Source organism: Pyxicephalus adspersus, chromosome 3 (assembly GCF_032062135.1).
Source record: "Pyxicephalus adspersus chromosome 3, UCB_Pads_2.0, whole genome shotgun sequence".
Classification (NCBI taxonomy): domain Eukaryota; kingdom Metazoa; phylum Chordata; class Amphibia; order Anura; family Pyxicephalidae; genus Pyxicephalus; species Pyxicephalus adspersus.
The window spans coordinates 32,481,026-32,493,522 of record NC_092860.1 but is presented as its reverse complement, the minus strand read 5'-3'; the positions used below and the strand labels follow the sequence as shown (position 1 = coordinate 32,493,522).

Below are 12,497 nucleotides of genomic sequence, written 5' to 3'. Positions count from 1 at the left end.
AAAGGCTAGAGATTGCTCAAGAAGTTCATTTGTCAGCATTTATCCTCAGAGCTACCTACTGGGCAGCTTCACTCAACACATCCAACTCTGGGAAAATATGTGACCTTTAGCATGCTATCGAACAAATAAGCCAAGTTCATGCAGGTTTTCTGTTCCCAGCTTCAGCCAAAGACAACTAAAGGTAGAAATTCTGTTAACACTTTAATGATTTACCAAAACCTGTTAACTGCACTTCCATGTTTTACTAGCAGTATTTACGGTTTAGCTTTCTAAGGCTGGTTTTACAATTGTTTAGTAAGTTACCACACATGTATTTCATTCAAATCAGGTTTATTATTTATCTACTTAGCTTTCTTTTGTGTATTTTAATAAAATAATGTAACCTAGTACAATATCAAAATTCTATAATATTTAACCTGATGCTTACCAGACAGTTCCTGCTTCAAGGGCAGCGGAAACTGTTATTGCTTTGTCAATGTCTTTGGTGAAAACTCCTGCAGCCAATCCATATGTTGTATTGTTTGCCCTCTTGATAACTTCCTCCTTAGTTTTAAATTTCATAATTTGTTGTACTGGCCCAAATATCTGGCAAGATATAATAGGTAACATGGATAAACCATACATTTTTTTAAAACATTTATTCAAAATGAATTGCTTTAAATAGTCCTAATTTATTTGGCCATATTTATTAAAGCAATCCTAGGCTGGAGAGGTATACACTTTCATCACTGAAGCTGGTGATCCAGCAAACCTGGAATGGATCTGGTGCAGGATTGAAAACATTAGCTAACAAATAGCAAATGACTTTTAAGAAGTCCATTGCAGGTTTGCTGGATCACTCAGCTTCACTGATGAAAGTGTATCTTTCCCAGCCTTGGGGAGCTTTAATAAATAAAACCCATTGTTTTTAAACTGAAAAGTTTGAGGTATACATGTCTTAAATTATTTTTGTTAGCTTTTTGTATAATAATTTCAACATACCTCTTCTTTGGCAATGCGCATATTATCCTTGACATCTGAGAAGACAGTAGGTTGGATAAAAAACCCTTTGTCACCCCATGGACCACCTCCACATTCCAGCTTTGCTCCTTCTTTCTTTCCACTTTCAATTAAGTTGAGGATTCTGTCATATTGTTCTTTGTCAATCTGTAATGGAGTTTCTTCGTGTTGGTTTATTTTTTTTTTTTTGTTAAACACAGAAAAACATATCAAGATATTTTGCAAAACGTTTAAACGTTTATATGGCCTATTAATCACAGATGTATGCCACATGCTATCAATATTTTGTTTTGAGCTTACCAAAGACTCTTTAAAGCTATGGAGTGTGTTATATATATATATATATATATATATATAGAGAGAGAGAGGGTCTTTTCCTCTTCCTTACACAGAGCACCTGTCTGTGTCTCTCAGCAGAGCTCCCTCACACAGAGCACCTGTCTGTGTCTCCAGCACAGTCACTCACTAAGACCACCTGTCTGTGTCTGCAGCACAGTCACTCACACAGACCACCTGTCTGTGTCTCCAGCACAGTCACTCACACAGACCACCTGTCTGTGTCTCCAGCACAGCCCTCACACAGAGCACCTGTCTGTGTCTCCAATACAGCCCCTCACACATAGCACCTGTCTGTGTCTCCAGCACAGCCCTCACACAGAGCACCTGTCTGTGTCTCCAGAACATCCCTCACGCAGAGCACCTGTCTGTGTCTCCAGTACACCCACTGAATGAGCTCCTGGCTCTATGTTATATCACCACCCTCATCAATTATCTCCCAGGTGAGAGTCTTCCACCTGCCACTTTACCCTCTAGTACATTTCCTGCTGGTTGCCTACAATATATATATATTGTATATAAAGTATACTGGAATAAAACGTCCTTATGAGTGACACTTTTTTATTAAAACATTTAGGCCAGGTGCACATCATTATATTGCTGTAATGCGTACTAAAATTTCCAATTCTATACCGCAACACATGATAATGCACATTTCATTGCACATCCTCTATGTTTAACCTGGATATGTATATATCAATACCTTGTATACTTTAATATTGATAGAACCTGCTTTATTGTGTTCATTCTTTTGGTCTGTTTGCAATTAAAAGTTGGTTAAAAGTGGATGAAACTGTCTAAAATTGCCAGATTTATGGCCAACAATAAAGGTCCCTATACCATCTGCTATGCTGTTGTGTACTCTTTACAATTTTAATGCACAGTAAAAGCACTTATTATTTACATGAATGGCTCCTTTATTTGCCTTTACAGTAATATATAAAAGCCCTGTCCTTAGTTTATAAAATTTAATTCAGTAATTAATAAGGTAAAAAAATTAATCATAAAATATAAACTGCAATCTCTGTAATAAATTCAACAAGGTGCCTTTATCCAGCATATAATCTTTCTGACCTAATATATATAAAAGGAGGTAAACTGTCCTGTTTGTGCTTGCCTTTTAATAACATATGCTTAAAATCCATAAAGAAATACTATTCATGTAAATCCAAGTTATGGCAGAATATATGAACGCCATTGTGCAACATTGTTTTACTAAACTATGATGAACTCATGAAAAGAATTAGTCTGAAAATCACACAGCATATATGGTGTGAAATCTTGTTTTTCAGTTTAGCATTTGAATTAGGGTATCATGTAATCCCGCCTTTCTTAATCTCTCGTTTCTCTTTTAACAATTCATTTTAATTTGTTTAACCAGTAACTTGAGCCAGGCTTTATAAAGCACAATTTGTATACCAGATAATGAGAATAGTTACAAAAGTGTTATGCTTGACTGGGTAGCTGTCTGCTATGCAAGCACATAATATGGAAAGGAATTCAGAGTAATTTAGCAGGATGATTTTCCTAATACAATAAATGTATAACATAAATGATAGATTCTGAGTATTTTTAATTTTAAATTATTATGTGATTTTAAATAAAAAGGGATGACATGCTTATTCAAAATAAATAAAGGTAATGGTTATTTTTGCTCCATAAGAACAATTTTATTGAATTTATTATATAATTGTTCTATACTGTATTCGCTTTGTATGGCTTTATGTTCACCTGTGAATAATTTATATTATTATGCATGTGTGTCTCAAGTATGTCTCAAGGCTAAGTACCTTATAAGTTGAAGAAAATGCAACCGAGTACTCTCTCATGTACAACCCACTCTTAAAATATTAAAGGAAATATTGTGAATGTATTTACTGTCCAATGCATGCAATATCTCTAGACACTATTAAAACTGCAAACCATTTATTACTGAGCAGTAATTATAACTTTGTCTGTTAATACCCATATATTCCCCTGAGATTTATGCATCATTTTGTTCCCAATTGGTATCTCAAGATAGTGACTTCTCGTCCTAAGCAGTATGTAATATCCAGAGTTGTAACACTTAGGCTGTATAGTTTTCTATAAATTTTAAATATATATAATAGCTAAAAATAGTATGTGGAAAACATATTTTGAATATCATAACATAACACAAAATTAAAATTGTACACAGGCTTTACTATTTAGCTTTAACAAACAAAATACATTTAAGAAATACAGGGGGCAATTAAAAGGGGATTGTAGGCTTAGATTTTTCTCTGTAAAGGTAATAGCCTGATTAGACACCAAATAGAAAAGAAGACCAAAAAAGTGCATTTATATTGAACAGTCTGCTTGTTAAAATCTCACAAACAACGGAAACTCAGTTTTATAGTATAATCTCCTGCTACTAAGATATGGGTTTCTTATCTTCTCTGTAAAAAGATGTACACATCAGAATTCAATTTGGTAGCTGTTCAAGCGGTATGTTTAATCATGTGGCCAGGCCAAGGACTGAACACAACACCTTGGAGCCTGGCCAAAAGCTAGACTAGTTATTTTCTTGCACATTTTGATCCCTAAGCATAGAAACCCTGGGAACCTGGCAAATTCACATAGAACTGATACAGCAGCTTCTACTTGGATGTATAATTATAATACCTCTGTGTCTGATTATGTTTAACAATCTTTTAATAATGCACACACAAATGAATCATTCTTGCATAACTATGAAGCTAAAGGTTTTATATTCTCAATGGGTTTGGATAATTTAATATGATTGCAACCTACAGTCAGCAGCACACCTGTTTTATAGAAGATGAGCAAAACACTGTGGAGGTATACAGGTTTATTCAGTGCACATAGCAAGCATAATGCACAAGGTGTGGTAACATAGAAATAAATCAAAATTTATAGCAGTTTTTCAAGGCATACCTAGACTGGTGAGCTGGAGAGACTAAGGCTAATTACACAGGTTCAATGGTTCTCGTCCGATTATCGGCTCAGGGCTGATAACGGATGAGAATCTTGCTTGTGTACATTGCTTGTCATCCATTGTCTGAACGACCATCCTGGCGGATCCATGGACGATGGAGACAAACGATAGTAATGGAAGTGAAAGGGGAGAGAGTGCAGAGGGGTGCCGCTCCATCGTTCTCCTCCTCCCTTCTCAATACAGCAGAATGGTGATGTATGTACAGCACTTGTTTATGCGTTGTGCAGTCGTTTGTTGTTGGAAGAGATTGTGAAACATCCTTTCCAAAGACAATTATTGCATGTGTGTAAGTCCGCCTAAAAGAGGCAGACTTCCTGTTTTGCATCAGTATACCCAAACAGTTGGCTAAAAAAGCAGGCCAATTGTCAACTTTGTATTCCGTCACCCAGAATGGCTAAAGTGTACATACACAGTACATTTTTCCATATACAATAATAGTCAAACCATACACATTATAAGACACCTCTTTAGAACACTGGGTTTGATATAATATTGTGACATACGCACCTGTGGACCTTGTTGTATTCCAGGTGTAAGAGGATCTCCTAAAACTCTCTTTTTTGCCCTCTCAACACTTTTGCGCACAAATTCATCATAGATAGGCTCTTCCACAAATATCCTGGATCCAGCTATGCAACACTGTCCTTGATGATAAAACAAACCATGGTGGGCAATCTCTACAGCAGTATCCACTGAAAAGAAAAAATGTAATGCACATTACTAGAGAAATATCTGTTTATTGCAAACTCATCAGATTGGTGATCTAATACATAAACAGACAGTTGGCATAGAATTAGCGGATTGTGGCCTCCCTACAGATAATCTTTTCTAGTCTTCAATGCATTTTCTCAATCAATTGCTTTAGTTCCTTTAATTTCTAGTAGCTCCTGTTTATTTCCTATACAACTTTGTCATGAATTCTTCAATTGAATGTATAATCATTGGCTTGTAGCTTCATGTCTATGCAAAATGCAGTCAATCCGTTTTGAACAATCAGATTAATGTAATATAATTGCTGGTTAGTTTAAACTGATTTTTACATTATTATCTGTCTCTTTAACAAAGGATGCCGGAAAATAAACAAATAGATGTTTGTAATGACATTTCTAATTAACCATGCAAGTACTTTTAATTAAACACCAAAATGTTACTAACAGTCTGCATCAGCAAATACAATAACTGGACTTTTTCCGCCGAGTTCCAGTGTAACTCTTTTCAGGTTACTTTTTCCAGCTGCTTCTTTTATGAGCTTGCCAACCTAAAATAGAAAATATGATTATTCATAATAAATCCAGTCACAAACTTAATTATAGAATAAATGAACTTTTTTGTTGAATTCTTAAATATATATAGTGACTTCACAGTACCTTTGGAGTCATCTTCCATGTTTAAGATGTACTGTGTGTCTCTACTTTTCATGACGAGTCAGTGGGGGTAACTATTTTCTTCCTACTCTAACATGCATCATGCCAGGAAGCCCTGTGTCATTACACACATAGGCCCTGTTTTATTAAAGCTCCCCAAGGCTGGAAAAGATACACTTTCATCAGTGAAGCTGGGTGATCCAGCAAACCTGGAATGGATTTGTGAAGTCATTTTCTATTTGTTAGCAAATATCAGCATGGCCAGGTGAGTAGGACTAACTCTTTCTTAGAGTTAGATTTTTTAAGTACTGGTATGTTTTAACATAACCTAAATAATATCATATACATGCAGTGTTCTTTTTTTTTCCTTCCTTATTGAAAAATGATCATCTATTTAATTTTTCTAGCTATCACAAATCATGAGTAGGTGTGTGTACGTCATCATCAGATGTATGTACATACACATCTGAACTTAAAACAGATGTATGCACTGTATATTGTACTGTATACATCCACCATATAGGAGACATGGAATAAATAATACTTACCTCAGTAGAGCCAGTGAAAGCCACTTTATTTATATCCATGTGATTTGATATGGCTGCTCCTGCAGTGGGTCCGTATCCAGGCACAATATTCACTACACCTGGTGGAAAGCCAGCCTGAATAGATACAAATGGAAAATCAAATGAGCTTTTTTTGATTTGCCTATAAAACATACCAAAAATGTAAAAAAAAAAAGTGTTAAAATGTAATTAGCCAAAGCAAATTAGCCATGGGAGAGATACAATGGCTGTAGTAATTTTCCATAAGTTTCAGGTGACAGACTGAAAATAATAAAGCAAGTGGTATAAAATTACAGCCAGGCCATTTGCATAAAAAGAAGGAGAGGGAAACTAATATATACATATACTGTATATATATATATATATATATATATATGTATGTATATTTATATTTACACACACAACACACGTATACAATATGCAACACATTTTTTTAAACCAGAGCAGAGGTTCAATCAGTCACTACTGTAAGATATTTGTTAGTACACATTACACTCACCTCTTTTATTAGTGATCCCATGTACAGAGCTGTCAATGGTGTTTGCTCTGCTGGCTTTATGACGATTGTGTTGCCACAGCAGAGTGCAGGTGCGATTTTCCAGGAAAACATTACAAGTGGGAAATTCCACTGGGAATAAAGCATTAAACAATTAATAATACTGCAACTACTCCAACTACCAGTAAAATGAACTGTGTTATACCAATATTATATATATTCTCCCTATCAAAATAGAAGATATAAGTAAGACTAGAAAACAGCAAAAACATTTTGTATTCTTGGATACATGATTAGGTCAGACTTAGAGAGTAATGGTGTTCTTCGTTTAGACTTTAAAATAGGGAGTGGGGATATCCCTCATTTGTAAATAGTTAACCTCTGGAGCATGCCTATTACATCTATGCATCACACTGATACTTTGTTTTCAAAGTACGCATAAACTCAGACATTTTAAAGTTAAAATAAATAATGAGAAATGAAAAAAAACAATACAATACCTATATTACTAACTATGACTAATGGACTCTCTGATCTGAGAGCAACATAGGAGAAAGATGAATTGATTGGGGTTGGCTGGAAAAAGTGGGCTTGTGGGATACAAAAAGCAGCCAAGCTGGAAAAAAGTGGGGAATGGGGCATGTCTGAGCAATGCAAAGGCTCTTAGTGTGAGGAAGAAAGCACCATTTGATGTAAAAACAAAGGCCCAGAAAAAGAGAGATCAGTTTTAGGAAAGTACATAGAAGTAAAAAAAAAGCCTGTAGAAAGAATTTATTGACATTTGCACTCAATACCATCGGAGTGTTTAGCTATTTATAAATTATAGGACAAGAGTACTGACAAGAGTGGTGGAAGACACAGCATAGAGTATAGGCAGTATGGACTCCTATTGTGTGCTACTTCCCCCTCCTCTTAGATTGTAAGCTTTTCTGGGTAGGATCCTCTCCTCCTCCTGTGTCACTGTCTATATCTCTCTGTCATTTGCAACCCCTATTTAATGTACAGTGATGCGTAATATGTTGGTGCTATATGAAAAGTGTTTATTATTATTAATAATAATAATAAAAATAATAATAATAATAATAATAGTAATATAGGTCCATACCTTGTATATTTAGAAGTTTGTTACAAGCTTTCACTATTCTGGGCAGCATTACCCTTGGCCTAATTTGTTTACCTCTACAAAATGTAAACTTTAATCTCCTTTTAAATTGTACATTTGGTTTGATTTGTATACATGTTGTTTCCTTAATAAAATATTAATACAGCTGTGACCAAAGTGTTATGTATATAATTACTGTATCCCAACCTCTTTCCATGTCATGCAACTGACCTTTCCTTTCCTTGTCATGCAACTAACAGAATATTGTCAGTTATAAACACCACAGTATAGCATCTAAGTAATTACACAGACTTCAATCACACAGGCTTCAAAAAAATTGTCCCTACTAAACCTTTAACTAACATAGGGGATGCTCCTTATCATTAAATTATTACATCTGAACAATCAGCACTTTTCATACTCACAGGGATAATTTGACCGCATACTCCAACTGGTTCATGTCTTGTAAAAGTGAAGTAGTCCCCATCTATACATAAGATTTTTGATATAATAAGATTAGTAAGTGCACAAAACAAAAGAAGACTTTGGTAATAAGATATACAGTGTTTGGTAAACAACAGGTGAATACAGAAATAAGTAAACCCTAGTTAATGTATAACTTTTCCCAGAACTTTGAATTTATTTGTTAAAAAGCAAAGTGCTAAAAGACACTGTTTTAATGAATTAAGACTCTGTTTGAACTAAGGTAATTAAGTTTTATTGCACTATTGGGTAGATCTCCTCTCACTCCATGTCAGAACAGGTCAAGATGTAATTGAAAACCTTCTTTTCGAGAACACAAATAAAAAAAGAAACACTATTTTTTAGTATTGGAAGTATAGAAAATATTATATTGTTGTAAGGTCCTGGTCAGCACCAGTATTCCCCAGACACCAATCCCCCAATCTACACCACACTCTTCACCTTTAGTAAGCCCTCGCTCAGCCTCGGGAGACTGGTGGGGTCTCCCAGGACTTAGTTGCCCCAAGACCCCAAGTGCGCAAAGGATGGTGTCAGCGGAAGGGCTGGCAGCAGACCAGGGGCCCATAGATAGAAGTACCAAGATTCCAATAGACTAGTCCAGAATTCAGAGTCAGGAATCATAACAGATAATCCATCCACCAGACGATGTACACAGAGGCAAAACACAAACAGAGTCTGGGTCACAGGCAAGGGTCGGTCGAGGCAGCAGAAACAGGCAAGGTCAGCAACAGTACATCAGACGAAACATACACACACGAAACAGGCACTGGTGACTGGGTGCAGACAGGCTATAAAGTCCCTTCAGCCATGCACAGCCTAACAATGGATGCTGGGGATGCCATAAAATACATCAGGCCGCACGGCTAAAAGGAAGTATCTTCGCTAAATGAAATAGAATAGAAAACACATTTATAAGATGGACACTTTGGGCCCGTTGATGTTTTAAAGCAGTACAAGCCCAAACCCAACAATTTATTGTTTAGGGCACTGTTAGTAATATAAAGTAGTACTGAGAAAAGAATTACAATGAATAGAACATAACTTACCCATTGGTATTGTGCGGCCATGGTTTTTATCTGCCCAGCCTGCGCAGTAACGTAAAGACTTCACAGCTCCCGGAATGTCAGCTAGATAGGATGCAGCAAATGGTTTTCCTGCATCTATAGATTCCATAGTCTGAAAACAAGATTTACAACTTAAGTTTATAAAATATTAAGTCTACCAAATATGTACAGCAGGTAAACAAACTACTTATAGTCGTATTGTTAAAACACAATAGTTTTGCAGTTACATCTATATGTTTGACTACACATGCGTTTAACTGTACAATTACTAAACTGCATGAACTATATTGAATAAAAATGCAGCTTGAATAATTCTTAGCTCTTCAGAGTTTTTTTTTAATTTTAAAAGTTGAGTGTAGAATGGGTGGGACAGTAATACTTGTATGGTGGCGACATGGGCAGATTTTTATAGATATATGAACTAATAAACCAGCTGCCTTACTAAACCCCTATATCTGATTTTTTTGCATAAACCTTGAGGTTGTTTTATTTTGGTGTTACCCTAAATTGCAGCCCAGGTAGGGCAAAGCAACAGTTTTCCTTTTTATTTTATTTTTTTACTCCCCTTCCCAACCCAATGACACCTATACTTCATTCCTTCATTTAGCTGTGAAAAAAAAAAAAAAATGACAGTACTATTATGCACAGATAAGTGAATGACTTATGACCCTGTGTTACAATATTGGGCGTATCGCCAAGAACCTGCATAGTCACGTGGGAAAATTCTATAGCCCTGCGATTGTAGGAAGGGGAGTGAGGAATCTCCTGCTTTATCTGCACTTGTAAAACACAAAATAGGAAAATGGGTTCCCTTTTTATTTGCAAACTGTACATTCTTGTATGCCATGCTTAACCTAGCTACTCTCCACTCCTTGTATACATGTCAGAAAAAGGCCTAACCACAAGGAAAATATGTGAAACCAAATGTACACATACAGTATCAGTTGTAGAACCCCATAACAAATAGTTAGGTAGTTAGTTATAGATAGATAGATAGATAGATAGATAGATAGATAGATAGATAGATAGTAATAATACCTGCTTCACTTATCTCATTTTTTCTTCATTTCATTTTTTATCAATCCCATTCTTTGAATATATTATTGACTTACACTTAGAATTAGGATGTCACGTTCAATAAGATCAGCTAGTTTATTCAAGAGTTTTCCCCTTTCAGAAGCATCCATTCTGCGCCATGTTGACCCAAATGCGAATGCTTCCCTTGCAGCCTTTACTGCTTTGTCTACATCTTCCTGCAATCAAAGAAAGTGTTCGCCCATATTAATAACATTTATCAAAGACCTACATCCTACTTAACATTACAGTTTGTATGTATCTGTTGCTTAGAAAAATGGTATAATGCATTTTAATTCATTTTATTTATTTGTTCATTTTTTGGAAGGTTACAAGTTTAAAAACTGACAGTTTATATCACATTAAAGCCGCACTAACTTTTTCATTTGGTTGAGTAAATTTAAAGAACAGTCAGTTGACTTTTGGGGGACCTAGCAGATAAAGGACAGTTGCAATAAATCTAATTACACAGAAATGGGAGGAATGAAATTAAAAAATACCTCTGTTTTTTTTCTCTTATTTTTTAATATATGTGTGAATAGGATGAATCAGTAGGGTATATATGAAATTTAACTTATTCTGAGATTTCCATAAGACAAAGCACCCCATTGTACTGTTGCTTTAGATAACTCATACCACTCAGGGATTCCTTTGCCACATAATAATAGTTTATTTATTACTAATATTACTTTTGTACATATTGCTGGATTATGGGTTACCTAGAGAAAAATTACATCCTTTTACAATAGAACCTTATAGTTTCTAAGCACTTTAAAAGAAGAGTTGTGCTGATTATATCCTTACCTTATCTCCTTCTTCAATTTCACATATTTTTTCTCCTGTAGCAGGGTTAAAGACGGGGAACTTTTTACCACTGACTGAATTATGCCATTCATTGTTTATAAAGATCTAGAAGAAAAGGCACAAAATTAAAAGTTTGAAATTACTTGCATATTTTACCTATCGTTAAATATGTTTATAACATGCTTAGAAACTTTTTGAAACAATAACTAAACTATATGATTAGAAACTATTTGTTGTGATAACCAGTAAATGGTTCTTAATAAAAAAAAAAACAAGCAGGGTAATACTCAGCCTAAACAAATCCTGGATCAATGGGCAAAAAGCAGTAAGTGAATGATGAAATATAGAATATATATAACAGTAAATTCTTCAAATGTTATATTTTGTTGGGTGCATCATGATAATGGAAGGATTTCATGCATGTAGTGTAACACTGTAGTCTTTTCACTAGTTTCCAGTGTCCACACAAGAACATATAGCGAAGGATATGCCTAAAAAGGATGAGCGAGAATGCCTCTGATATTCTCATGAAAATGTCCTTGAACTTCCGATGGGTCTGCGAAATTTCGGCGAACCGATTTTACGGACCCATCGGAAGATTGAGGAAATCATTACAGGAGGAGTACTGCAGATGTGGGAATCCTTCTGTGCACGATCCCCGGGCACTAGAAGTTAAATGAGAGAATCGTACACAGGATAATTCCCACAGCTGCAATATCTATGGTATGGTTGCACAAAATGATAATGGCCAGAAAGAAAGAGGATAAAGTGCATAAAACTAAGAAGACTAAAGGCAAGTAAAAAAAAATATATATATATAAAAAACACTTTAAAAAACCCGGCAATTCACATATTAGGGACTTTCATGTGTTCAGGGAATTTAATTTTACTTTAATTATTCACAGCTTATGGATAACGTCTCACATACATTCACACCATAATAGGTATGAGAATTTAACATTCTGAAATAGAAAATTAGCAATAAATAAAACAGCAAAGGGTTAAATGAATTCATGCAGTTTAGTGAGTTGACAATAATGTATAAATAACTGGGAAGGTGCACAATAGGAGGGGATGAGGGGCACAATGGGAGAAACTGAGACTTCTGTTTTAACTGAAACATTAGAAGCAGCTTTTAATTAGGCTCCTTTTTGCTGCCTAATAGGGCTGACTGCTGGGAAAAATTTATGTTTGGTATTATGTCTTAACTGGGAGCTCAAATCGCTTAA

General features: G+C 35.2%; 1 protein-coding gene across 3 annotated transcripts in view; it reads right to left on the bottom strand.

Annotated features, from left to right (window-relative positions):
* ALDH1A1 (aldehyde dehydrogenase 1 family member A1) overlaps positions 1–12,497 on the bottom strand; it is a 52,604-nt gene that overhangs the window by 8,757 nt on the left and 31,350 nt on the right. For all 3 annotated transcript variants that reach the window (XM_072404149.1, XM_072404151.1, XM_072404150.1), the window contains 10 exons: positions 11,269–11,373; positions 10,503–10,643; positions 9,373–9,502; positions 8,269–8,330; positions 6,745–6,873; positions 6,228–6,341; positions 5,471–5,573; positions 4,823–5,007; positions 982–1,146; positions 428–585 (listed from right to left, as the gene is read on the bottom strand). In XM_072404149.1, coding sequence (XP_072260250.1) covers positions 428–585; positions 982–1,146; positions 4,823–5,007; positions 5,471–5,573; positions 6,228–6,341; positions 6,745–6,873; positions 8,269–8,330; positions 9,373–9,502; positions 10,503–10,643; positions 11,269–11,373 — 1,292 coding nt within the window. The remainder of the gene's footprint in view (positions 1–427; positions 586–981; positions 1,147–4,822; positions 5,008–5,470; positions 5,574–6,227; positions 6,342–6,744; positions 6,874–8,268; positions 8,331–9,372; positions 9,503–10,502; positions 10,644–11,268; positions 11,374–12,497) is intronic.